This window comes from Gracilinanus agilis, chromosome 2 (genome assembly GCF_016433145.1).
Source record: "Gracilinanus agilis isolate LMUSP501 chromosome 2, AgileGrace, whole genome shotgun sequence".
NCBI lineage: Eukaryota > Metazoa > Chordata > Mammalia > Didelphimorphia > Didelphidae > Gracilinanus > Gracilinanus agilis.
The window spans coordinates 233,266,900-233,294,763 of record NC_058131.1 but is presented as its reverse complement, the minus strand read 5'-3'; the positions used below and the strand labels follow the sequence as shown (position 1 = coordinate 233,294,763).

Here is a 27,864-nt window from a genome sequence, read left to right as displayed (position 1 = left end):
TGTGTGTGTGTGTGTGTGTGTGTGAGAGAGAGAGAGAGAGAGAGAGAGAGAGAGAGAGAGAGAGAGAGAGAGGAGAGAGAGAAAAGAAAGAAAGGAAGAAAGAAACAAAGAAAGAAAGAGGGGGAGTAGGAAGGTGATGGTGACTGAGTTGGGGGAGAGAAGAGAGAATTTCTTTCTAAGTGGGTCCAAGAGTTGCAAGCATAAGTACATCAGTCAATCCACCATCTAGCTATCCTTCCACAGCATTAATTAAGCCCCAACTATATGGTAGGTACTGGGCCAAGCTTCCTTTTATTTGCTTGCAGAGCACTTTGAAAACTAAAGGAAGCTAACCTCTGCACAAAAGAGCAGTGAACCAGGTCCTTAGGTAATTATTCCATTCCTCCCTCTCAAGTTGATCCTTAGACAACAGGAAAGTGAGATATTGCTGTGTCTAACAAAAATAAATTTAAAATGACCCGAATGGAGGGAAAGGGCAGTTAGTACAGCTAGGTAGGAGCGCCTGGCACTAGGGAGGGAAGCCCTAGACAGACTCTTGATTAAAATAGATCCAAGAGGCTTTTTTTTAAAACCCTTATACTTCGGTGTATTGTCTCATAGGTGGAAGAGTGGTGAGGGTGGGCAATGGGGGTCAAATGACTTGCCCAGGGTCACACAGCTGGGAAGTGGCTGAGGCCGGGTTTGAACCTAGGACCTCCTGTCTCTAGGCCTGACTCTCACTCCAGCTGCCCCCCAAGAGGCCTTTTTTTATTCATAATTTAATTTTTCTATCCACACTAAATCCTGCCATCTTGGTGTGTGGGAAAAGAAAAGAACCAGTGAGTGGGAGGAAGAGAGAAATTCAGTTATATAAAACTTAGTGGACTTGATATTCTTTTTAAACTTTTTTTTCTCCATAGGGAAAAGTAAGTGGCACATCTAAGGAAATTGTGTACTTTATGTGCATGATATTTCTCCCACTAAAATATAAGATCCTTTAGAACATGACCTCTTCTATTTTTAGTTTTCATATCCTCGGCCTCTAGCATCACATTTACTATCACAAAGTTGATAATTAATAAATGCTTGTCGATTAATGTATATTCCTTAGCATATTGACTTAATTGCACTGGTCTATAGCTGGCCTTAGACATTTACTAACTGTATGACCCTGGACAAGTCACTTAACAACATTTACCTTGGTTTCCTCATCTGTAAAAATGAGCAGGAAAGGAAAATGGCAAAGTTCTCCAGTATCTTTGCCAAGAAAACCCCAAATAGGATCATAAAGAGTTGAACACAATTGAAATGACTAAATAATAACTCTCAAAAAGCTGAGGCCCCATACCAACAGTCCTGAACATGATCATCCAAAGGTTAAGTCTCCAAATCTGAGCACACACAAATATAGTTAAGAGTCTCTTTTTAGCCCATATGCTAAGTTCTGCCCATTTGAAGATAGGCATATTAACTATTCTGAATAGTTGAGTGGTATCTGCCCAAGTTTGAAGAACTAGGGTCTTTCAAATCTAATCAAATCAACACTTTTTGAAAGAGACCTCTGCCCTCCAATAAGTAGAATAAATAAAACAATGAATATCATAGACATTCATCAACAAAACTTCGTGTTCACCAACCATCATTAGGATAAAATGGAGGCAGATACAAAGATAGCCAAGAAATGGTTCCTGCTTTCTAAGAAGTTATGATTGTTGAGAACTTTGGACTTGGAAAGGTCTCAAAACTCTTGAAATGGCCATTTAGGTAAGGGTTTGTGGATTTTTTTTTAGATCAAGTCAGAGCTAAAGATCACAATAGGTTTGAAAGACCCCAGTTGATTTGTTGAACTTAGGAAGCCCTCATTCAGTCTCTTTGCAAATAGGAAAAAAATTTTTTTATGCTGACCTTGAATCATAGGTTCTTAGAATCTTGGAGTTGGAAGAAATCTCAGACGTCATCCAGCTAACCTCTACCCAAATAATGAATGTTGTTTGTAATAGTATGTCCAACAAGTGATCATCTTGCTTCTGTATGAACTTCCAGTGACAAGGAGCTTGCTATCTCCTGAGGCAGCCCATTCCACTTTTGGACAGCATCAATGGTTAGGAAGTTTTCCCATTAATGTTGAGCAAAATTATCCTCCCTATTACTTCTACCCATTGCTCCTAGTTCTTCCTTCCAGAGCCAAGCAATAAAAGTCAAACTTTTTTCCATGTAATACCCCTTCAAATATTAAAATAAAACCTAAACAAGTAATCCCAAACTCCTCTTTTCCAGGCGAGGCACCCTCAGTTTCTTCAAGGGATCCTCATTTGGCTGCATGTCTTCCTTTGTTGGGAATGCTCATGTGCCCCTTCTAAAGTGTTGCACCCAGATTGAGTACCATAATCTGGATGTGTTCAGAATAAGGCAAGATTATCACTTCCTTGTTCTGAAAATTGTGTCATAAATATAAGCTCTGACTACATTCTTCCTCTTGGCTATGAGAAAACTGAGTCAAATAGGGCAAAGTGACTTTTCTAGGTTCACATAGCTAATAAGTGCCTGAGGTGAGATTTGAACTCAGGAAGATGAGTCTTCTTGACTCCAGGCCTGGCACTCTGTCCATTGTGCCACCAAGCTCCTCCCTGAAACCGTGCTAAGACGCAATTCACTAATGTGAAAAATAAGTTGGGTCTGTCTGGGAGCCCATCCAATTGGATATGGTTCCTAGAAAACCCAAAGAACCTGCCTTGGGCGTTGTGGACCAGTAAAAAGAAAGGATTTTATAAAATGCTGTAAAGTTTGCAATGCCATTTTCATACATTTGCTCATTTGAGAGAATAGAAGATAACTTCCTCCAGGAAATGCATCTGCCAGGATTTTAAGCCCTGCTAATGCCCGGCTTCCTCTTATGCCATATTGGGGACTTGGAAAGAAGCCAGAATAGATTCCACAGCTCTTTCTCTAGCGATTACTGAAGCTTGGGTTAGTCCAGCAGGGGTGATGCTAATGATGGGGTATGAAGGGAATGGAGGGAGGGAGTCTGCCCACAGGGCTTATATCATAACAGAAATTCTAGGCTGCCCTGCACTACTAAATTACCTCTTTAAAAGTGTGCCCTCAAGCCCTCTTCTTTTTGGACTGCCTTCTGCTCAGTTCTGTGGGGAGCTAGGACACTTTTCTGAATAGCAAATGTCAGACTCATATGAGTTCCCTTGACAGATGTGTCCATAAAGATATTTTTAATAAAAATTAAAAACAAAAACCTCTGACCATCATTAGCAATGGAATTATAGAACTGAAAGATGTATGTTTTCCGAAGGCACTTGCCTCTAATTCACAGAGATAGAAGGTATAGAGGAAAGAGTTGGTTTAGAGTCAGAGAATGTGGGTTAGAATCCTAACTGCCACTTACTACCATTAATCTTGAGCAAGTCACTTCACCCAAGGCCTCGGGTTTACCCATCTGTAAAATGGGGAGGAGAAATGCAATTAACTCCAAGTTTGCTTCTAGCTATAAAACTACAATCCTCTGAACAATTAATCTGTGTAATTCATTGCATGGAGTGATAAGTAGGTTTGCCAACTCTTTTGAATTTGCTGGAAGTCTTCTAGAGTCTCTACTGGACTTTTTCCCAGGGACACTGGGCATGTGTAGCCATTTTACCACTTTGGGTGCAATTCTGGGAACTGAGTTTTCCCTAATGGTTCAGGGTTTGGGGAGAAAGATCAGCACTCCTCTCCCACCTCCCACTCTACACTTTGGATTCCAGTGAAGCAGGTACCAACATGCCCTAAGTCTCCATTCCATGTTTGCCAGCCCTGCCATGACCCCTTCTCCCAGCCATGAAGTCTTCCAGTATGAAATGACGTCCAGTTGGAAAACCACATTGAAATGAGATGGAAAGAGAAGCAGAGCTCATACTTAGATGTAGACAGCCAGTCACTGAGTGTCACAAGGAATGGCTCGCCTGGCCCTCCTGGGTGCCAGATCATAGGTGGGAGGGAAGATCACCATTAAGCACAGTTACTTGGGTACTCTGGGACAATATTTTGGTACTACCATGAGGGTGATAGCTGATTCTACACAGATGAATAGCAGCAAGGAAAAACCCGGCTACTTCCTCTCCCCTATGGCATCAGTGGCCGTACCACAAAGCAGCAGTGCAGGAATGGGGCAGCTAAGTAGCACAGTAGCCAGCCTTGGAGTTAGGGGACCTGGGTTCAAATCTGACCTCACATACTTCCTAGCTGTGTGATCCTGGGTAAGTTACTTAAATTCCCACTGCCTGGCCCTTGCTGCTTTTCTGCTTAGAACTGATACTAAGACAAGGTAAGGGTTTAAAAAACAAACAAACAAACAAACAAACAAACAAACAAACAAAAAACAAAGCAGCAGTGGAAAGAGTCATTGATCTGGACTCAGAGGATTTGGGTTCAAATCCTCATCCTGCCACTTACTATCTGACCTCTGGAAAGTCACTTCCCTGCTACAAGCCTCAGTTTCTTCATCTGCAAAATGAGGGGCCCGAATTAGACGATGTCTGAAGTCTCTTCCAACTCTAGTCTAGGCGCCTATTCTTTGGGATGTGCAAACTGGAGAGCTGAATGAATGAAGATTTAGATCTCATTCCCATAATAACTGGATTATCTCCTTCTTCCCTGGTAGTCTGCTCAGGTTTTCTCTTAGTTATGGAAGCGAAAACAAATCTGAGAAAAACCTATAGTACAGTGATTCCCAAAGTGGGTGCTACCACCCCCTGGTGGGTGCTGCAGTGATCCAGAGGAGCAGTGATGCCACAGGTGCATTTATCTTTCCTATTAATTGCTATTAAAATTTAAAAAATTTTAATTTCCAGGGGGCTAAGGAATATTTTTTTCTGGAAAGGGGGAAGTAGGCCAAAAAAGGTTGGGAACCACTGCTAGGCTCTGGTGTGTGCCAGTTATACATCGGGGGCATTTGTCACACCTGGGCCATATCTATTACCTCTGCCTTTTGTCATTTTGATGAATATTCCAACTGCTCACTCCTAGAAATTATCCTTTTTCTACTATCTTGGGACCAGCTTCAGCTGATGGGTCTTCAGTTTCTGCTGTTAACAATCCCTCTGTTTCTAAAAACAAAGGTTTATTTGACCTATGGCATTCTTAAGATTTTTTTTTATATCTTTAAAGGGATGGCTTAGGATTTTGGAATTTAGATTTTGCTAATTTTCATGACCATTGAATTTTTTTAAAGCATAGATATTTTTATATATAAAATAACAGATAACAATAATATAATACACTTGGTTTGGTATAAATATGTCCTCAAGAAGGCAGGTAATATTATAGTGGTTGTACATATATTATCAGATAATATATATATTTCCCTGTTCATCATGTCATTTTCAAGCACCAAATGGATACATTCAAAACAGATTCAAACCATTAACTGTTTAATGGTTTTGAATTAAAAAAATTTTTTTTAATTTTGTTTAGTTATCTCTGACTCTTCATGATTCTGTTTGGCATTTACTTGGCAAAGAAACTAGACTTTGGTTTGCCATTTCCTTCTCCAGCTCATTTTACAGATGAGGAATCTGAGGCAAATAAGTTAAGTGATTGACCAAGGTCACATAGCTAGTATGTGTCTAACCTGAATTTGAATTCAGGACTTCAGGACTTCAGACCAGAAACTTAATCTGCTGTGCCACCTACCTGCCCCTTTAAAAATATCCCAATAAAATATTGTGGTTTTTCTTTTTTAATTTAGCTGGGTCCTTGTGGAGATACTCAATGATGGGGAAACCAGTGAATGAAAAATAGAGGTGGGGTTGAGGTAAATTTTTCAGGAATAAATAGATTATTTGTTCATAGGTCTTCAACTACTCTTATCTGACCTGTAACAGTACTAAAGAGAGCAGAAACTATCTATTATTACCTAGGAAAGTGTATTGATATTTCATAAGGCGATTGTTGCTCAGGATGGGGGCAGGGAGGAAGAGGGATGGCAATAAGTTGCCCCTGGCCCTTAGTGCAAGCAGATTAAGTGAACAGTTAAATTAAATTCATAATTTAATCTTTGCCCAGCCTATTTCACAGGCATGTTGACAGAAAATGAGATGATATATGTGAAAATGCTTTGAAAATTATAAATAGAAATAGAAGCTATTGTTTTAGCTTAAATGTGGGTTTCTCTGCAGGGGAAAAAATGGAATCATGTTTGTTGTCAGGTATGAAGGCGCAGGCAGGTAATTCTTATTCTTGGGGAAGGTTAAGGCTGGTGGATTGCTTGAGTGCCAGAGTTCTGAGATGCAGTCAAGTCAAAAGATGATTATTTGGACATCCATACTAAGTCTAGCACCACTAAGACAAAGGGAGGTGGGGCAGGATGGAGAAAGAACCAGGCTGCTTAAGGAAAAGTCAGAAACCAAGCAAGTGAAAGCTTCCACACTCTCAAGAGTTAGATTAGGCTGTGAGTGTCAATGTATTTCTAGCCTTGGAGAAGTAGGGAGACTCAGATGAGAGAGAGACAGAGAGGAAGGAAGGAAGAAAGGAAAGAAGGAAGAAAGGAAAGAAGGAAGAAAAGGAAGGAAGGAAGGAAGAAAAGGAAGGAAAAAAGGAAGAAAAGGAAGGAAGAAAAGAAGAAAAGAAAGGAGGGAAGGAAGGAAGGAAGGAAAGAAGAAAGAAAGAAAGAAAGAAAGAAAGATAGAAAGAAAGGAAGAAGGAAAGAAGGAAGGAAGGAAGGAAGAGAAAAAAGAAGAAAAAGAAAAGCATGCTTCTTGACAATAAATATTACTTTCTTTTAATGATCTGATGTTCTCTTTCAATTCCATAGTCTGTGGTATAGAATTTAAAATATGTAATTATTTTATATATTCATAAACAAAAATATGCCAGATATAAACTGAAGTAATTTGGATCAACAAAGTACTACATTCAATAAAGATTTAAATCCTGGGGACAGCTCAGTGTACAGAGAGCCAGACCTGGAGTCAAGAGGACTTGGATTCAAATCTGGACTCAACTCAGACACTTCCTAACTATGTGACTCTGGCCAAGTCACTTGTCCCTCACTGCCTAACTATCACCACTCTTTTGCCTTAGAACCAATACATAGTATTGATGATTCTAAGATGGAAGGTAAAGATTTAAAAATATATATTTAAATGCCCGTGGAACTGTTCTAGCTTTGGGAACACACTGGGGATTGCTTGTCGTTGTTCAGATGTGTCTGACTTTTCCTGATCTGATGGACCATACTGTCCATGGGGTCTTCTTGGCAGAGACACTAGAGTGGTTTGCAATTTTCTTCTCCAGTGGATTGAGGCAAACAGAGGTGAAGTGGACTTGGCCAAGGTCACACAGTAAATGTCTGAGGCTGGATTTGAACTCAGGTCTTCCTGACTCCAAACCCAGGGGTCTATCCACTTTGCTACCTAGCTGCCTCCTTAATGGGGTTACAGAGACAAAAAGTAGTTCCTCCCCCCCAAAATGCTTACCTTTTCCTGGGGAGATAACAACATAGACACAGCTATAAACACAAGTTTATTCAAAGTAAATGTAAGGTAATCAGGGTGGGAAAAGAGGAGAGCAGGATAAAAACGGGGAGATCACTAATAACTCAGAGCATCAGAAAAGATGGGTAGGAAGAAGCTTGTGAGCTGAGCCTTGAAAAGAACTTGGGATGCCAAGTGGCAGAGGTAAGGAGGGAGATCACTATGGGCACAGATAAAATCTAGACAAATGTATATGTGTGAAATAGGATGTTGTATAAAAGTGGTAATGGGCCAATTTGGCTACAGCCTTGAGTATACAAGAGGGGTTAATGTAATAAATATTAGTCAGATTGTGAAGAGTTTTAAATACCAAACAAAGGAGTTTGTATATTATCCTAAAGGCGATAGGGAGCCACTAGAGATTCTTGAGGAAAGGAGTCAAACTTGTGTTTTAAGAATATTATTTTAGCAGTTATATAGAATATAGTTTGGACAGAAGAAAAAGGGAGATCATCAAGGAGACATTCCATTCTCCAAGTGAGAGGTAATGAGATCCTGGCCTGCATATACACCTATTATCACAGGAAATTATTTATATCATTACAGAAGCTGTCGCAAGCCCGAATGGGTTGTGATTAGCATCTTTGGAAAGAATGCCCATATCAATGAGTACATACATCTAAAAATAATAGCTCATCCTGTATTTGTATCGCACCAGGTTCCAGGCACTGTGCTTCATGAGTTACAAATAGAATCTCATTTGAGCCTCACAATTGCCCTGGGAAATAGGTGCTATATTATGTTCTTATCATCATCATTTTATGGATGAAGGAAACTGAGGCACAGAGCTTCAGGGACCTGCCCAGGTCGCAAAGTTACTGAGGCTACCTTTGATCTCAGCTCTTTCTGACTCCAGGGCTGAGCCTGTATCCACTGCACTGCCTAGCTGCCCCAGCTGTTAATTTTGTCTCATTTTCTTAATAATACCAACTTTTCAAAGCTTGGGACCCCGACCATTACTTCTTTATGGAGTTCATCCTTTTGTTTGTGGAGCTACAGGTGCAACTTTACTTATGTATCCTGAATAGCCCCTTCTCAAAATATATTGAATTTGCATTGACTTCTTTTTCTGATTTGGCTGAGGCTGATTGGACCATTCACAGACAGGCCTGTCTGAGAAAAGGCCAATTAGGAATGCTCAGAAAATCCCAGAATTCCAGCCTTGTGAGTGACTTGCTGGGCCAAACGGTCTAACTCATCCCAGAACAAGAATCTCCTCTCCAGCTGCCCACAAAGGGGCCATCCTGCATTTGCCTGAATACCTCTAATGGAAGGGGAATTACTGCCTCCCGAGGGAAGCCGTCCCATGTTTGGAGAAGTCTAATTCTGAAGAATTCTGAAGAAGCTTTTCTTGACAAGAAGTCTGGAAAGTCAGTTAGATCAAGTTTCGAAGCTCAAATGTGGTCTCACTGTGGAGAGCTTTAAGTTTTGCAAAAGCACTTTATTGTAACTCAATGGATCCTTACCATAATATTGTAGGTGTTATTGCTTGTCCCCATTTTATAGATAAAGAAACTGAGGCACAGACTTGCCCAGGGTCACAAAACTAAGTGAATATCTGAGGTAGAATTTGAACTCAGGCTTTCCTGACTCTGGGCTGGGCTCTATCCAGTGTGCCATTGACAGAACTTGGCTATTATTCATTTTTATTAGAGGGTGAAGGAGAGAAAAAAGCTAAAAAAAAACACTTCTAAGACTTGAATATTTTATGGGAAGGGATTGCTTCATTTTGGTCTCTGTATCCCTAGTGCTTAACATGGAACAGGTGTTTAATTAATGTGTGGAATTGAATTAAACGTGCTGTGACTGGTATATCACCTATATCTGGTTTGGCTGAACAAGGCTAGTAGAAACTAGAAGTCATGGAGATAGCTCTCTCTCCTCGCTCCCTCATCATTTTGCATCTATTTAGTAGCTATTGTGAATATTCCTCTATATAGTCAGTTAGTGGGCGTGGTGGATAGCGTGTCGGACCTGGACTCGGGAAGACTCATCTCTGAGAATTCAGATCTGTTTTCAGACACTTCCTAACTTCGGTGTATTGTCTCATAGGTGGAAGATTGGTAAGGGTGGGCAATGGGGGTCAAGTGACTTGCCCAGGGTCACACAGCTGGGAAGTGGCTGAGGCCGGGTTTGAACCTAGGACCTCCTGTCTCTAGGCCTGACTCTCCTCCACTGAGCTACACAGCTGCCCTGGTTCCTGAAGGTTTTATTGGAAGAGGCACCTAAATAGAAAAGTACGGAGGATCTTGGGAAAATTTGATTTGATTCTATGAGAGCCTACAAGAGCTTGTAATGGTTGATTCATTAATTGCCATTCTTTCTGTCTTTGTAGCCCCAACTCTATATGTATTTCCCATTTGGAACTTTTCTCTCTTCCTTTCTCCTAGTTTCTTCCTTTCTCCTCTTCCCTCATTTCTTTTTTTAAAAAACCTTTAGCTTCTGTCTGAGAAGAGATACTAATCAGTTCTAAAGCAGAAGAGCAGTTAAGGGCTAGGCAATTGGGGTTGAGGGACTTGCCCAGAGTTATACAGCTAGGAATTGTCTGAGGTCATATTTGAACCCATGATCTCCAGCCTCCAGACCTGAAGTTCTATTCCCTGTTCCACCCAGCTGTTCCTCCCATTTCTTCCTAACAATCGATGTGCCAAAGATCATCAGCATAGCTGAAAGGAGCACAGCTTCTCTGAACCTTCCCCATACTTCTTCCACAGCTCCTCTGAACCCAAAGTCCACTGTCCCAGATCCTTTCCTACCCTGTGACTATCTATTCCTTCATCTCTCTACTTTATAAAATGTTTGTGTGTTTTTGTCTGTCTGTTGGTCATCTCCCACTCCCAGGAATCTCATCTCTCACTTACTTATAGGCCCAGAGAATTCAAAGGTTAGAAGAGACTTTAGAGATCATGTCACCCGACCTATACTTGGACAGGGGTCTCTTCTACCACATTTCAAACAACTGATCATCTGGACTTTGCCTGAAGAACTCAAGCTAAGTGAAACCTATAATCTACCAAGGCATCCTAATCTACTTTGTTGTTGAGTCATTTTCAGTCATGTCTTTGTGACCCATTTGGAGTTTTTCTGGCAAACGTACTAGAGTGGGTTGCCATTTCCTTGTCCAGCTCATTTGACAGGTTTGGAAACTGAGGCAAACAGAATTAAGTGATTTGCTCAGGGCCACATAGCTAATCGGTATCTGAGGCTAGATTTGAACTCTAAGCCACCAAGATGCCCAATTTCACTTTGCAGCTGCCCAGATTATAGGAATGTTTTTCTTGATAGCAAATCTAATAGATTGTGATCTACCAAGGCCATATCATTTGCCCTGTGGCCATTGCTACCCCATTCCTGACCACCCGAACTAGTATCATCAGCCCTTAGACCAGACACTAGGATGAGCCAGCTACCTAGACCATCTGTTACCTGTCTTGCTACTACATTCATGCTGCCATCTTTTCCCTCCACTCCTTGCTTTGGGTATTCTATAATCCAATCAATAATACCATTGTTTCTGGAAAGGGCATTGGGATGGACTGCCCTGTGCTTCCACTTATCATCCCCTATGAGTCCTCAGACCCAAATCCCCTCCCCTGTCCTTCACTCCCCTTGTGCTTTCTCCTGCCTCTAGAAGTTCCAGGTGGGCAAGGGTGGTTTCATATTCCGAATTGGTATCTTTGTCCCATAACACATTTCCTGGCACATAGTAAACTCTTTAGAAATACTTTTCATTCATTCTTTCATTCATTTATTCATTCACGCCCGCATGCATGCATGTATTCATTCAAATCAGCCTTTCTGAAACTTCTACCCCCTTGCTCCTAGCTCTGCTTTCTAGGACCAAACGGATGAAGTCTAACTCCTTGTCCACACACAGCAGTCATTCATCTGAAGGGAAAGCCAAGGATGTAAGGAAGAGACACAGAAAGAGAAAAGATGGTTTCTAGTAAAGCTAGAAGGGAACACAGATGTCCTTGCACCCCGTGGTAGCAGATGAGTATATGTACAGAGGCCTCCCTCCCTCCCCCATTGCCCTTCTGCCTGAATATTCCAGCTTATTTACTCATCATCTCAGGCGAGGGGAACATGAAGCGCCCCACCTCAGCTAGCACGATAGGGAAGCCCGGTTCCAAACCATAGGGCAGTGCCCAGTGAGCAGAGGTACTGTAAAATGTGGCACCCAGTGGGCTCCGCCACATGCCAAGGTCACCTACTTGTGCTCTCCATCTTTTCCTCCCTTGGTCTTCTCTTTGCCTTTGCTGAGCCGGGAAGAAACAAGGAGATGAGTATGTATATATATGTGCACCAAACGCATGCATGCACAGACATATACCAACATATCAATTAAAGACTTGATGGAACCATAGCCTTTGGGCTTGCCCCAAGCCCAGCTCTTCCCAGGGACCTCCCTGTCTTGGAAATGCTTCATCCTTCCCACACTCCCTTATTCCCTCTCTATGTTGGTAGATGTGGAAGGACTAAGAACTTACAGTCAGGATTGATACATCGATTGTATCAGTGATGTATAGGATTGATACACCTCTACTGGGGGGACAGGAAGGCAATTGCCCCCCAGAGACAGCTTTGGAAATAGAGGGTGAAGGAGTGATGAACCTCAACATAGCTCTCTAATAAATGGGACGTGGGAGGAGAGAGGAATGGGGTACAGCTGCCCAAATGATATTCCCTGAGAACTAGGAAGTTTCTATGGGTAAGATCTAGTGGTATTTCTCTGAGATAAGACTCCCTGAGGTAGCTGCAACATCCTGTTAGGTCCCAGGGACATAAGATCATAAACTTAAAGCTGGAAAGGGCCTTAGAGACACTGGAGTCTAGTCGCATTCATTTTACAGCTAAGGAGACTGAGGCACAGAGAGATTAAGTGACATGCCCTGGGTCACACATCTAGTAAGTGAACTTCTTAATGATTATGCCAGATCCTCTCCCCGCCTCTCTTCACCATTCCTGGCTTCTGGCTTGCAGGGGACCTAGGGATTGAATTTCCAAAATATGTATGTAGTGCTAGGGATCAGACTGCGATGGCCCCAGATGTGCAGTTAATGGTGGACCCAGAGCCCTGTCAGTGACTGTTTGGGTCCCTTACCAACATTGCCCTTCCTTTCTTTTTCTTCTCTAACCACCATGAGTCATCTTCACATTCCCACATGGGAATTGTTCAACATAAATGAATGGAAGGCTGAAGAGCTCAGCTAGAGTAGGAGCTCAGCAACAGATCACAGAGGAAGTCTCTGCTTGGAAAAGGAGTGGGGGACCCGGCTTTTGTTTAAATGCCCAGAACATGCCAGTTTCAGGGTAAGGGGTGCCCCAGTTTGTCTTTAGGAGCCTGGGCTTTCAATCCTAAAAAAAGCTTTTGGTACATCTGCCATATTGCTTGACTGCTCTGGGAGAAGGGAGGTTCAGGCAGTGGGGAGGGGAGGAAGAAAAAAGAGGGGTTCATTGTTGTTCCCTCTGTCTTCTCCCCAGACCCTGCCTCAGTACAAGACCTTCCAAGGGGTCACATGGTTATGTTATTGCTGAAGGTCGGTCACACTGTGGCCAATACCATCATTAGGTGGCTGATATTTACATTAATATTAGGGCAAGTCTTTAAACTATGGAGCCCAGGTTCTCCTGATTCCAGGCCTGGCACTCTGTCTACTGTGTCACCTAGCTGCCCCATTTCCCCACATCTCTTGAGGGCTTTCTATCACCCTCCCAGGTCTCACCAAGGACACCAGGCTGCTGTCAGCACTAATTGGGGTGAGAACTTTGCTTGTATTCTTTTGGTCTCATTCACTAATGACTGGTGGAATCACAGAAGGGAAAAGTCCAACCAGTTTCACAAGCCCTGTGGGCACAGTCTTGGGCATGGGAAGTCCCATCCTGAGAAAAAAGAACCCCTGGGAGCAGGGAACGTGTCCCAGGTAGTCTAATAAAGGAACCACAAACGGTAAACGGGGTTCCCTCATGGAGAGGTCAAAGTGGGGGCAGGAAGTTGGGGTGTGTACCTGAATGACAAAATGTGATGCTTTTTCTCTTTCCCTTTGAATTTTGTTCTGAAATCACAGAGAAATTTAAGTGTAGTTCCCGAGGAGGAATAAAAGTACAAGCCTCCGTTCTCAGGCACATGGAAAACCCCAAGACACACGGTACGTACCAACTCCCCATTGTCACCCCAAACCTGGGAACACCACACGCAACCTTTCTCCTTTCCCCCTCTAACGAATAGTTTTCCCCTTCACACACACAACAGGCTTCATAGGTGGCAAATCGAGTACACACAGGCAGAAAAAGGCACACGCTTTTAGACTATGGTAACAGATGTGGGGGAGGAATGAAGTCTTGGACCCAAAAGACCAGAGATGATGGTTGCTGAATACGCCCTGGAATATTCAGGGAGACACTGAGACAACCCCAACTCAAGTTCAGAGCCTTCCCTCCCCACAACGTTTGCTTCTTCCATGCCTCCGGCCCCCTGTCCCAAGCTGGGCTCATTATTGTCAGGTGAGGCTTTTGTGTCCTGAGCTGGGGTTGACCTTAACCCCATTGTCATCCTCTTCCTGATTCTGGTACCCCACACACTTTGAGCCATTTGGAGACTGGAGCTGGAGACCACCTCACAGTTACTGGTCTTCACCCAGAGGAAGTCTGTGTCCCAGCGGCAAGCCATCTAAAGGGGATTTAGGAGGTGCTTTGGAAAGCTGTTCGGTCTACTTTGATCCCTGCTTATCTTTGCTGTTGAGCCTCTCTGACTTTCTTTCTCTCCATGTTATTCATAGGATGAAGAGAACTCAGAATTCACCTGGTTCAAACTCTTCATGTTACACATGAAGAATTTGAGAGCCCAGGGAAGTTGGATGACTTTCCCAAGATCATACAGCTAGCACATGCCCTTAGAATTAATAATAGCTCCAGAGCTGGCACGGATCTAGTCCATTCCCCTCCTCTTTACTTTTTTTACACACGAGTTTATAGTGACTTTCCCAAGGTCACATGGGTAGCAAATGTCAGAAGGCAGCATTTGAACTTAGATCCTTTGACTTCAGACACCATATTTTTCCCATTGTACTATCTTTCTGCTTCTGCTCCTGTCTCTTGGATTTTCTTCTAGGTCTAAGTATGACTGTGGGCAATCTTTAGTCTTGGCTGGAAGTTGAGGTCAAGGTACACTTGGGCAGGAAACTACCCTATTTCAGAGGAAGTGATGGGAGGTATTAGATTCTAAGTCCAATTTCCCACAGAATTAGGGCATAACTGGAAGTCCTGATCTTCTTTGGGGAGTTTGAGCGTGGAGCCATAGCAAAGTGTATGGTGTTGGGAAGCCAGGGTAGAAGTTGAGGGAAGAACAACACATTCCCTTCTGGTGGTGGGGATTCCCATACCAAATGCCATATTTTCAAAATTCATTTTGCACACATGCTTAGGCACATCACCACTGCACACACCCCCTTTGTGAGCACACTCCCCATTCCTCCCTCCACCCCCCATGCAGTTATACCCAACCTCCCACTGGCCCCAGGAAGAGGAGCGAGGTACCTGACTTCTGCAGGGTCCCCACTGGAACAGAAGGATTATTAGTAAAAAGGCCAGGAAATCAAGGACAAAACAACCCCCTTTACCATCCCTCCTCCCAGCCAGTGAGGAAACCAGGACCCCAAGGGTGTTGCCATAGGGCGGGCATAAGAGAAGCTCCTTTAGCCTCTGGCACCCAGGAAAGAGAGAGTAAAAGTGACAGCAGAAAGGGTGAGTCAAGAAAGAGTGGCTGGCATGGGAAGATCGAGGTGGACAACATGAAGGACATAAGAGACTAAGGTAGGAATGAGAGGCTATAAGAAGAAATTCAAGATGTCAGTCTTCTAGAACCCAGTCCGAAGATGAAAGCTTTGGATCCTCCCCCCATTTGATGTAGGAGTGGTCCGACTTAAGCTCCCCTAAGCTATAAGTATTTCTAATGGACATAGAAGTGAATAATATCCACACAGCAGTGCATCTTGAGTATATGTGGATATGGATATGTATGTGTGCTTACACACGCGGATGTTTTTATATACGAGGAAGGTTTATACAGAAAGAACTTGATGGGATCTCAGATTTGAGCATATTTTGGGGGGGAAGCTGAAAGGGCCATCTCCGCCAATATACATTTTCACAGCCTTTTCCTGTCCATTTTCAAATCTTTGTGTATATTCTTTTGTTCAATAGAAGCATCACAGACATATTTGAGGATGCATCAGAGTGAGGGTGGCTAATATGTGGGTCATGTTTTTCTACCCTTACAAAGAAGCTGAGGAAGCTCTTGACCAAGTTAGCATCAGCAGAGTGTTGGTGATGGGATTAAATGGATAAGGTGGATAGTGGGGAGAAGATGCTTCAGGGACGGCTAGGGGGCAGAGATAATAGCTATTTTCCAGTAGCTGGAGAACCATCTTTGGCTATGAGGATTTCAGGAGTTAAGGTGTGCTAGCGTAAATGTCTATTAAATAAATGAATAAGTTAAAGTAGTCCTTGAGGACTAGTGAGTGAATGAGTGAGTCTGTAGTGCCCAGAAGGAGAACTTACTGGCACTAAGTAATTACTGAATAGAGGAGAGATTGAGGAGAAACCTGGGACCAGAGCTTGGGCAAAGTGGGCTCAAGAGTAGATAGTGCTGGGCGCAGCTGGGTAGCTCAGTGGATTGAGAGCCAAGCCTGGAGATGGGAAGTCCTGGGCTCAAATATGGCTTCAGATACTTCCTAGCTGTGTGACCCTGGGCAAGTCACTTAACCCTCATTGTCCAGCCCTTACCACTCTTCTGCCTTGGAACCAATACAGAGTATTGATTCTAAGACAGAAGGCAAAGGGTTTTTATTGTTGTTTTTAAAGAGTGGATAGAACTAGGAATATGAAATGGCTTTTTTTGTGGAAATGTTTCTTATTTAGGGGGATGGGAGTGTGTGTGTGTGTGTGTGTGTGTGTGTGTGTGTGTGTGTGTGTTTTTGGTACGGGGATATGATTGATATTGGGACCTTGGAGTCCCAATGAAGAAACTCCCTACCAATGCAGGTAGACCCCTGCTTTGCAACTTAAGGAATTGCGTGGGGGTTCTAATAGGTTGTGATTTATCCAAGGACACCTGGAATATGTCAGAGGTTGGACCTGGGCTCAGGTCAGCCCTGTATCTATTATGCCAGGCTGCCTCCTATAATATATTTATCTTCTTGCCTATTGTATGCCCCTGGTTAATTTAAGCTTTTTGATGTCAGGGACAATTTCTGGGTTGTCTTCGTATCCCCAATACCTAGTTCAGCAGGATTGGGTTAGTTTCAAATGGGAAAGAGGTTCAATTTCTAGGGGATTTCCATGCTGTTGTCACCCACGACTTAGAAAACCAGTACCAAAAGCCATCTGTCCTTGCAGCTGTAAGTCCTGTGATCTGCTAGTTCCCTGGCAAACACCACGCTGCCAGTTTGGACTGTGCTAATACTTAGCTGAAAAATTCTAGGGACAAGATCTGGGTAACCAAACAGCAAAAACAGGATGAAGCTCTCCCTTGAGGTTGTGCTCAGTGTTTAGGGTGACAGAGACAGAAGGATTTTCTCAGATTTCTCTCAACAGGACCTCGAGTTCAAAAAGGGCTTCGGTGTCTCTGACTAGTAGTGATCTGTTCTATCTGTGGAACCTTGGATGGGGAGGAAAAGAAAAACCCCCAGAGGGACTCACCATATTAGTCTTGTCTCACTGTCCAAGCTAAAAAAAGGTAAGACAGCAATGAGATCCGTTACACTGGGGAAGACACAGATTTATCCACATTTCTTTCTTTCTTTTTTTTTTTTTTTTAACCTTTACCTTCTGTCTTAGAAACAACTCTAAGACAGAAGGGCAAGAGCTCAACAATTGGGGTTAAATCACTTATCAGAAATCACACAGCTAGGAAGTGTCTGAGGCCAGATTTGAACCCAGGTTCTCCTGACTCCAGGCCTGGCACTCTGTCTACTGCGTCACCTAGCTGCCCCATTTCCCCACATCTCCTGAGGGCTTTCTACCATCCTTTCTCCCAGGTCTCACCAAACCTCTCAGCAAGAATGTGTGCCTTCACCATACCCACTTTTAAAGAAGAGAAACCAAAGGAGAGAGAAATGGAGTGATTTGCTCAAAATCACACAGATAGTAAATATAAGAGCTAAGACTTGAACTCAGCTCTTCTTATCTTATTTTTTTAAATATTGGTTTTTAATAAAAGCCTTCAGGACCTTTGGATTCCCAAAGGTGAATGGGGTGGATTGGTACAAATCATGCCTCCCTCCGACCCCATACCTCTCCGGACAGTTTTTTTTTTTTAGGAATGAAGGGAAGGGGCAAAGATACAGAAAGCCAGTTGGGATCTTAGAATCAAGATTCCTGTGTTTCAAGACTACATGTCCAGAGATGAGGATAGGATCTCTCCCATTCCTTGAACCAGATCTTTGGTTCCAAACTCTTCTCCAGAGACTCAATTTCTTCATATTAATTTGAGTTGGGGCCTTCTTTGCTCTTCCAGGCCCTAGAACTTCCTCTGTCCCAGTAGAGCCTTTTGTGGATACAGAAACTTATTTATCCCTCCAAATTCCAGAACTCTAAAGAGCCTAGTTTCTCCTACATGAGTCCTTTCTTGGTTATCTTCCCAATTTTTTAGCACTCATCTTCCCCTCCTAATTTTTATATTTTGGATTTACTTTTCTAAGTACTCCTTGTTTTCCCCTAATAGAATGTGTCCTATTTTTTGCCTTTTATCTCCAAAGCCTAATACAGTCCCTGGTACTTTTTGTGGGACCAGATCTGCTCTATTATTAATGTAAAGAAGTCCCAAGGAGGAATCCTTATTTAGCAATGTAAATCAGTATTTTTTCTGCTTTTTATGGTTTTAGGGAGTCACATAGGGCTCTGAGAACCTAAGTGACTTGTCCAGGGTCACTCAGTCAGAATATATCAGAAGTAGGACTTAAACCCAGGTCTCATTGACCCTAGGGCTGGCTATTCCTGATACATAATAGGTGTTTCATCAGTGCTTAGTGAATTACATGAATTCTCCAGTTTATTCCTAGACTTTAGTAGCATCTATAGAGCTGGAAATCTCTAACCTTTTGAAGTTCCCTTTGTCAGGAAATGATCACTCAGTAGCCTCCTTTCTCCTTGGCCTATTCCCTCCCTACCACAATAAGAGAAAATAAATCAAACTCCAGGAAAATCTCATCATGGTGACTTGACTCTCACCCGTTCCTTTCCCTAGTCCAGGGTTACTTCGCTTATTGCTCAACCCTGATTCCCAGTTTAGAGGTCACTTTGAAGAAGAAATCTCTCCAAATCCCAAGAAAAGTCTTTGGGGAATTGGCTGCCTGGGACCTCCATGGCAAGGGGGTTGTTGGGGGCTTGAGAGGTCAGAGGCATGGAGGAGGAAAATGGAGACAGTGCTAAGCCCCTTTGTAGCACTACCAAATCAGAGACAGATGGAAAGATAGAAGGGATCTAAGAGGTCATCTAGTCCAAACCCCTCATATTACAGATGAGAAAACTGAGGCATGGAGAGAAGAAATGGGGGTAAGTAGTAAGAAACATTCTTGCTACTAGATCATAGAACAGAGATGGAGAGCTGCAAGGGACCTGAGCAGTCACAGGATCAGAGTGTCATCAGGTTAGAGCTGGAAGGGATCTTAGAAATCATCTACTCCAGTTCCCTCATTTTATGAGTGAGGAACCGAGACCCAGAATGGGCAGGTGACTTGCTCCCAGTCACACAGGGAATAACTGGTAGAGCCAAGATTTGAGCTCAGGTCCTTCAACTCCAAACTCAACACTGACTTCTCCACCAGTGTGTGCACACACATACACCCTCATTCACACACACACACATACACACACACACACACACACACACACACACACACACACACACACATCCTGAGGCCATGGTGGTGATACCTGGAGGTCAGGGAGCACTGGCTGTTGTTGTCACCCTGTCCCAGATCGTTGTCACTGTGATAAAAGTCCTCCTCCTCCTCCTCCTCTTCTTCTGCCCTGGGAGTGGCCACATCAAGATGGGAGGGGGACAGGTTGGAGGTTTGCCTTTGACCTGCCTAAGGGGGTCACAGACTCTTCTCCCTCCCCCACCTCCAGACCACCCTCTCTCATCCCTCCAGAGAATCCTGCTGGCTTAGGTGAGGAAAGTTGCTTTTCATCTTCCACCTAGATACCTTCCCTACCACCTCCATCCCTTTCCCACCTCCCCCAAAGGACCAAGAGAAGGGAACTGGTTCAGAGTTTGCTCTTCTTCTAAGCATGACTACATTAAAATTGTCCCAGAGGAAACGCCCTGTCTTATTTTAAAGGCCCTGAAGAGGAGCTGGATTCTTCAGCCCTTCAGTGGATTCTTTAGTCTTTCCTGGATACTTAAAATCAAAGAATGTCAGCACTTAGAAATATTTTAGAGGTCGCTCCCCCCAAATCTCCATTTACAGGTCAAGAAACCAAGACCAAGAGCAGTTCTGTGACTTGTCTGATGTCACAGAGCATTTAGCAGCAGAACAAGGACAGGAGCTCAGCTTTCCTGACCCCCTCATTCTACCAGGCCCTACTAACTTCTAGAAGTTCTTTTTTTTAATCTGTTGCTTTCTTGCTAAAGCCAAAATCATAGCTCACATTTTACCCTGAGTAGAGATGGATATCATTTGGGAATTATTCTTTATAAATGTGTAGATGGCCATTAAATCCTCAAATGAACTTTTCTCAGCTTGTTGCAAAAGACCCTAGACTTAGAGCTGGGAGAGACCTTTGAGATCATCTGGTCAGCAGCATCATTAAAAAAACGAAAACAAGCAAACAAAAAAGATAGAACTACTCAACCTTATTTTTTTTTAACCCTTTACCTTCTGTCTTAGTATCTTCTGTCTTTGAATTGATATTATGTATTGGTTCCAAGCCAGAAGATCAGCAAGAGCTAGGCAATGGGGATTAAATAACTTGCCCAGGGTCACATAGTTAGGAAGTGTCTGAGGCCAGATTTGAGCCTAGGATCTCCTTCTCCAGGCCTGGGTCTCTATCTATGGAGCCGCCCAGCTACCCACAACAGCATAATTTTACAGATAAGAAAATGGAAGTCCAGAAAAAGGAAATGACTTGACAAGAGTCACAAGGGCAGCAGACTACAGAGCCAGATTTGAACTGAGGCCCTCTGATGACAAAACCAGTGTTCTTTTTCACTTGTCCATGTTACCCTTTCCTTCTTGGTCCTCCAGTTCAGTCATACAATGATCACTTGTCTTTGGTCTACAATGGATCAAAGGATGACTGAGTTCCAGGAAGAACCCAAAGCTCAGTCAAGAATGTCCTAGGGCTTAAATCTCTTCAATCTCTATCCTTAACCCCAGTAGAATAGTGTTTGCTGCTTCTGCCATGGCAACAATTAGCATCATTTGTCATGTCCCTATTCCAGGCCCCTTCTTTTCTTGGAGATAGGATGGTATGGTAGGGAGGGAACCAGAGGGAGAGGAGTATGGCCATAGGGTAAAATCACATTGATCTCTTCTAGATGTTGCTAATTTAGAATTTGTTTCAGATGGTTTATTCTATAAGACAAAGGCTGGCTTGTTTAATTGGTGTTTAGACCTGATCCCAAGGAGCCTGCTTCAAATGAATTAAAAGCTTTATTCAAACTTTAAGGTCTGAGAAAATTTTAGAAACATTTGCTTACTTATAGTCTTTCCCCATATTCATTACAAACCAACCTTAAATATTCAGTAAGACCATTTTCCCCAAGGATCTTTTAAGGAACATTTAAGATTATAAAAGCTAAGTGGCACAGTGGATTGCCAGGTCTTGACTCAGGAAGACCTGAGTTCAAACCCTACCTCAAACATTTACTAGCTGTGCAACTCTAAGCAAGTCATTTAATTCTGTTTGCCTCAGTTTTCTCATATATAAAATGTGCTAGAGAAGGAAATGGTCAACCACTCTATTATCTTTGCCAAGAAAACCTTAAATGGAGTGATGAAGTCAGGTATGATTTACATAACTGAAGAATAATTTTTAGAATAAGGATCTTAGAGATGATCTATTCCATCTGTATTTATTTTGTAATTGTGAAAACTGAGGCCTAGAAAGGGCAGATGACTTGCCCAAGGTTATACAGGGTATAAGAAACAAAACCAAGATTTGAACCCATTTGGTCAATTTCTCTCCCCTTATAAGAAGGGTTTTTGAATGAAAGTAAATGCTGTTAGATACTGGTCAGGCCTGGTCTAGGGTACTACTTTGTTAATGTGGTGAAGACTTTCTCTTGAAAAATATAACAACAATTTCCAGGATCAAAGATTTAGAGCTGAGTAGGCCCTCAGAGTCCATCTGGTCTAATATTTTAATTTTACAGGTAATAAATTGAAGACTTGCCTAAGGTCACACAGGTAGTAAAGAATAGAATCTGGTCCAAATCCTGGATTCTCCACCATGTGACCTCCTAGTACACCTTGATCTGGGGATTTACATGTTCCTGATTATTCTGAGATTTTACCATTATATTTCAGGCCCTTAGACCTTCAAATGGGTCTCGCATGTAGTACGTATATAATAAATGTTCACTGATCGATTGATTTGTTCATAAGATTTGAAGAATTGCATATTCTTTTGGTGACCTCTTAGAGATGCCACTAAGCTGTCATAAGATCACAGGCTTGATCTCTAGGAGAGAAAGGGACCTTAAAGATTATCATTTTATAACTGAGGAAACTGAGGTCCAGGGAGTTTAAAAGTAGACTCTGTGGGTACACGGGCCGGTTTTCAGATGTAGAAACTGAGCCCCAAAAGATGCATGATACTTTCTCTTCATGTCTCATCACTGCAAAGAGTGGACTAAAGTAAAGTTTGTATTTTTCTTTCCCTGTTCCAACTCTTAGGGCAGAATCCCAAGATTCTTTTTGCCTTCTAAGTATTGTTTTATGAAAATTTGATTTTAAAGAAGAAAACTGTGCAGGAAATTTCTTCCTTTCCCTGAATAAAAGTTGAAGCTAGCAGAGGCTTTAGCAGGTTACTTGAGGCTGCTCTGATGACTGGACAACTATGATCCTTTGGGGTCTCCTCAGTTGCTTCTGACCTTTGGGCTAACCCTTTTGCCTTCCACCTTGCCCAATTTGGAACTAACTGCCTTTCAGGCAAATGATGAGCCACAAAATGATCTAACTTTGGAAGAGGTCACTGTTAACTATAGCTAGTAACCTTACTCCCACCCAAATCCGAAGCAATTTCCCTTAAAGTACAACCCTGTGACCTGTGGACTGCCTATGAGGAAGGAGATGCGACTCCTGTTGGCCAAGAGGCTTCTGAGCACTTGAATAAATTGGCAGGGAATTTGGAAAGGCTTCAGAAAGAGTCTGAGAGAGAACACAGACTTCTCTTCTGAAGTGTCTTCCCGTTGTCTCTCTGAAGCTACTGCCCATTTACCCAGCTACTCAGTGTCTCCAGCTCAGTGGTCACACATCTTCCTCATACATAGGGAAAACCACTCCAGTTTTGAGTAGGAAGTGAGGTTACAAGTAAAATTCTGTCTTCTCACCCCTTGCTGGTGTTCTCTGCTTCATCACCCCCATCTTAGCATCCATTCTTCTCTCAACTTTTATATTAAAAGGAGAAGGAACTTTTCCAGTGTTAGGAAAGGGGAAGGAGAGCCCCAGGCTAGTCTGATAATAGAGAGTACACCATGTGCCCAGGGTTGATTTTGGTGAACAACAGGCCACATCCTAACGAGTTTTGCATGGTCACACTTTCTCTTTATAGTCAAAATTTTTAATTTTGGTTTTAGAATTTTTTTTTCTTCTTATGGAAAACCACTGCTTATTCACTATAGTCGAGAGGCCTTCATTCTCATGGATTGGAAGGTTCTTGAGGGCAGGTTCTGTTTTTTTGCTTTGTCTTTATAGCCTTGGGACTTGGCACAATGCCTGGCACACCGCAGGTATGCAATAAGTGCTTGGTGGGATCACACTGGATATTAGCCTGGTGATGTGAGAGAGCAGGAGTAAATGAGATGACCAGAGGGGTCCTGTAGATTTTCCCAGGGAAAGGAGGATGTTTGTAAGGTGAATGATTTTTTTTTTTTTAAACCCTTGTACTTTGGTGTATTGTCTCATAGGTGGAAGATTGGTAAGGGTGGGCAATGGGGGTCAAGTGACTTGCCCAGGGTCACACAGCTGGGAAGTGTCTGAGGCCAAATTTGAACCTAGGACCTCCTGTCTCTAGGCCTGACTCACTCCACTGAGCTACCCAGCTGCCCCCAAGGTGAATGATTTTTAAAAAATTGGCAAGGTTACCCTAGGCACCCTCATAGTCATAGAAGGAAGTTCCCTGCCATAAGTAGGGCTCATTGTTTTCTTCCTAGGGTGGGTGAGCTTCCCATTCCTGGATGGGGAGGAAATGCCTGAGGGATGGTCCTGCCCAGGAAGGTGCCTGAAGCAGGGATCTCTCAAAGGCTTGTCTTTATTCAGGAAACCACAGATTATCTCCTGTCCTTGCATTCCAGCTGAAGCTAGAGGGATCACTTAAGACCTGGTACCCAACTTTTCATAATGGACACCCAAATCTAGAACCTCTCCTAAATTCAGGGGAGGGAAAAAAGGGAACTCTTTCTCCTCATATCCCTCCCCTGTCTAGGCCAATTCACTCCAGGATTCTCAATTGGCTTCTGAAGATAGAAATTGTCAGTGGATTGAGAGCTAGGGGTGGCAGTAGACGATAACCGAACTGCCTCGTTTTTCTTCTTCATCTCTTCTCAAGTGCCTCTAATAATAACTAATTATTATTTATAATTATTATTTTATTAATAATAATTAATCATCACTCAGTGTTAATAACTGATTAATTATTATTAATAAATAACCAAATATTGTTTATTATTAATAATAACTAATTATTTTGTGGCTATTTATGCAAACCACTTTGCTTTATATTATCTCATCTGAGCCTTGCGACAACCCTGGAGGAAGAGTTAAGGTTGATAATATTTCTGTTTTATGGACTTAGCATCTGAGACTGAGAAGGCGATTCACCCAAAGTCGTGCAGGTCATAAAGAGGAGAGCCAGGACTCTAAGGGAAGTGTTCGAATCCCAAGGCCAGTGCTCTGTCCATTAGGACTTGCTGCCCATAAGCCTGTGTACTGTACAAGAGCCCGGAGGAACCCGAGGAGGACATTTAGAACCCAGGCTCTCTCCTTTCCACAAGGCACAGAAGTTTGGATCCGAGATGCTCCTGTTGGAGGCACAGACACCAGCATGTGCCTCCTCTAGGGAAGGTGATCAGTGTGAAGGCCCAATGCTTGGCCCCATTTGGGTGACAGGGATGGAGCCACCCAATGCACATATTGGAAAGCCCCCCAGAATAGCACAAGTGCCCTCTTATTACCTCCGAAAACTCTTCTCCCCAGGCTGACGGGAACCACGGTGGGAACCTGGGAGCAGGCCATCTGTCTCCTGGCTGTCCTTCTCCTCCCCATGAAGAGAGTCATCCCCCAGGAACTCTCCATCATTCCAGGAGCCCACAGAGCCATCAGCTGCCTGGTACCGGACCTCCACACATATGCTGGTCTATAAATAAGGGGAGAAGGATGTGAACACCTGAAAGCTGTGAGAACCAGCAGTGGAAGAGGCAAAGCCTCCAGTCTCCTTGTAATATACCTCAGAGGGCTGAATTCTCTTGGAAGGTGATCTGGAAGTCCCCTCCATTGCTCAGATTTCAATTATGGTTTTTAAAAATCAGCTCTGGGAGCAGCTGGGTAGCTCAGTGGATCGAGAGCCAGGCCTAGAGACAGGAGGTCCTAGGTTCAAATCTGGCCTCAGACACTTCCCAGCTGTGTGACCCTGGGCAAGTCACTTGACCCCCATTGCCTACCCTTACCACTCTTCCACCTATAAGTCAATACACAGAAGTTAAGGGTTTGGGAAAAAAAAAAAAAAGAACAAAAAAAAAAAAATCAGCTCTGGGTAGCAGCTGGGTAGCACAGTGTTTTGAGAGCCAGGACTAAAGACAGGAGGTCTGGGTTCAAATCTGGCCTCAGACACTTCCTAGTTGTGTGACCCTGGGCAAGTCACTTAACTTCTATTGCCTACCCTTACCACTCTTCTACCTTGGAAACAATACACAATATTGATTCTAAGACAGAAAGAAAAGGTTAAAAACAAAAAACAACTCAGCTCCCCCTAAATTCTGGATCAATGACTGCAGGAACTCCCCTTAGCCAACCTTAAAAATAAGTATTGGGGGCAGCTGGGTGGCTCAGTGGATTGAGAGCCAGACCTAGAGATGGGAGGTCCTGGGTTCAAATATGGCCTCAGACACTTCCTAATTATGTGACCCTGGGCAAGTCATTTAACTCCCACTGCCTAGCCCTTGCCATTCTTCTGCCTTGCAACCAATATACAGTGTTGATGGAAGGTAAAGTCTTTTGTTTTTTTCAAAATAAAAGAATATTGAAAATTTTTACAAGTAATTGAGAAAAATAAAATAAAACATTCTAAAAAAGATAAATAATTTTTTTTTTTAAAAAGAATGATGTTGGGCAAAGCAGCAAGAGTCCCAGATTTGGCTTTTTCAAATTCATTCTTTCTAGAAAATCATGCTAACTCTAAGAAGGAGGAAATCTTAAGAATGAACTATATTAGTTCTATGTTCTTGGCCTCCTAACATCTCTGTGTTTCAGTTTTGTTTACTATTTAACAATGCAATGAGGGATCACTCTACCCACTTTTTAAAAAAAAAATTGAGGCACTGAAATAGTACTTGTCTTTAGTTCTTTTGTAAGATGGTGATTTTCCCTTTTATGTTCATGTGTGGGGCTGTAGGGGTCTCCAAAAGATTATTACAGAATTAAGAAAATCTCTTGGGGTATCCCTTCCCTTCTTGGTTTCTGTGTCTCCTTACCTGGCCAAGTGCCCAGGTCAAAGGCTCAGGTTGAGCTCTGATCTGGGGTCAAAGCAGTTATAACGAGTAGAAGGAAATAATATGTTGTCCTGGAAATGGCATGTAACTAGGAACTCAGAATCTAATCACATCGAAAAGCATTTATTATTTGCTTTTTACTGTGTGCAAAATATTGTGCTAGGCTCTGAGGTTACAGAAACAAACCTCTCAGAGAGGTATACTTTCCTGGGGGCTGGTGTGAGGCAGGAAGAAGAGGATACAACAGGAAAACAAATAAGTAAATGCAGGAGAATCTGAGGCAAGAGCAAGAACTCATACCTTAAGGGACCAGAAAAGGCTTCCTACAAGAAAGTGGATCATGAGCTGAGCCTTGGCAAAAGCTGGGGATGATGAAATGTGGAGAGGAAGAGAGAGTGGCTTTCTAGGACTCTGCAAAGGCATCGACTTGGGGGATGGAGTGCTAATTTCAGGGATCAGCAAGTAAGCCAGAACATAGAACATGAGAAAGGGAATTATGTGCAATAATCCTAGAAAGGAACACTAGAGCCACATTGATGAAATGCCCTGCTGAGAAATTTGTATTTCATCCCAGAAGCAGTAGGGAACTATTGGAAATGTCTAATCACATGGGAAACAACATTACTTGTGTGCTTCAGAGATATTATTTGGCAGTTGTATGGAGGATAGAATGGAGAAGTGGAAAATGGGAAGTGGAGATTTTTTTTTAGGTAGTGGGGGTCAAGTGACTTGCCCAGGGTCACACAGCTGGGAAGTGTCTGAGGTCAGATTTGAACCTAGGTCTCTAGGCCTGGCTCTCAATCCTCTGAGCTACCCAGCTGCCCCCTGGGAAATGGAGATTTTAACTAGGAGGCAGGTGCAACAGGGTGAAGACAGAGATAAGGAAGGCCTAAACTAGGGTGATAGTTCTATGAGGGAGGAGAAGGGTCCTAGAGATGCTACAGAGACAATATTTATCCACCATTTGGATATGAAGACTGAGGGAGAGAAGAGTTGAGGATGGCTCCAGTGTTATGAGTGTGGAAAGAATGTTGGCGCCCTCTAGAGAAATAAAGAAGTTTAGATAAGGGAAGAGTTGAGGGAATGATTTTGAGATGACAAACATGGGATATCCAGATGTGGATGTTCAACAGGCAATAGCTGATGTGAGATTGGAGTTCAGGAGAAAGGCTGAAGCTAGATAAATAGATATGGGAGCCATTTGCATAGAGATATTTGAACTTACAAGATATGATGAGATGAGAGAGAGAGGAGGGAAGGAGGAAGAGAGAGAGGAGGGAGGAGGAGAGAGAGGAAAGGGAGGGAGAGAGGGAGAGGAGGGAGGGAGGAAGGGAGAGAGAAAGAGGAGAGGGAGGGAAGGAGGGAGGAAGGAAGGGAGAAAGATAGAAGAGAGGGAGGGAGGAAGGGAGAGAGAAAGAGGAGAGGGAGGGA

At 43.0% G+C, this 27,864-nt stretch overlaps 1 protein-coding gene across 2 annotated transcripts in view; it reads right to left on the bottom strand.

Moving 5' to 3' along the window:
- The window catches only part of OTOF (otoferlin), a 179,830-nt gene that overhangs the window by 89,431 nt on the left and 62,535 nt on the right, over positions 1-27,864 (bottom strand). For both annotated transcript variants that reach the window (XM_044661011.1, XM_044661012.1), the window contains exons 5-8: positions 24,901-25,082; positions 15,113-15,126; positions 12,266-12,299; positions 9,886-9,906 (exon numbers count right to left, since the gene is read on the bottom strand). In XM_044661011.1, the coding sequence (XP_044516946.1) occupies positions 9,886-9,906; positions 12,266-12,299; positions 15,113-15,126; positions 24,901-25,082 (251 nt within the window). The remainder of the gene's footprint in view (positions 1-9,885; positions 9,907-12,265; positions 12,300-15,112; positions 15,127-24,900; positions 25,083-27,864) is intronic.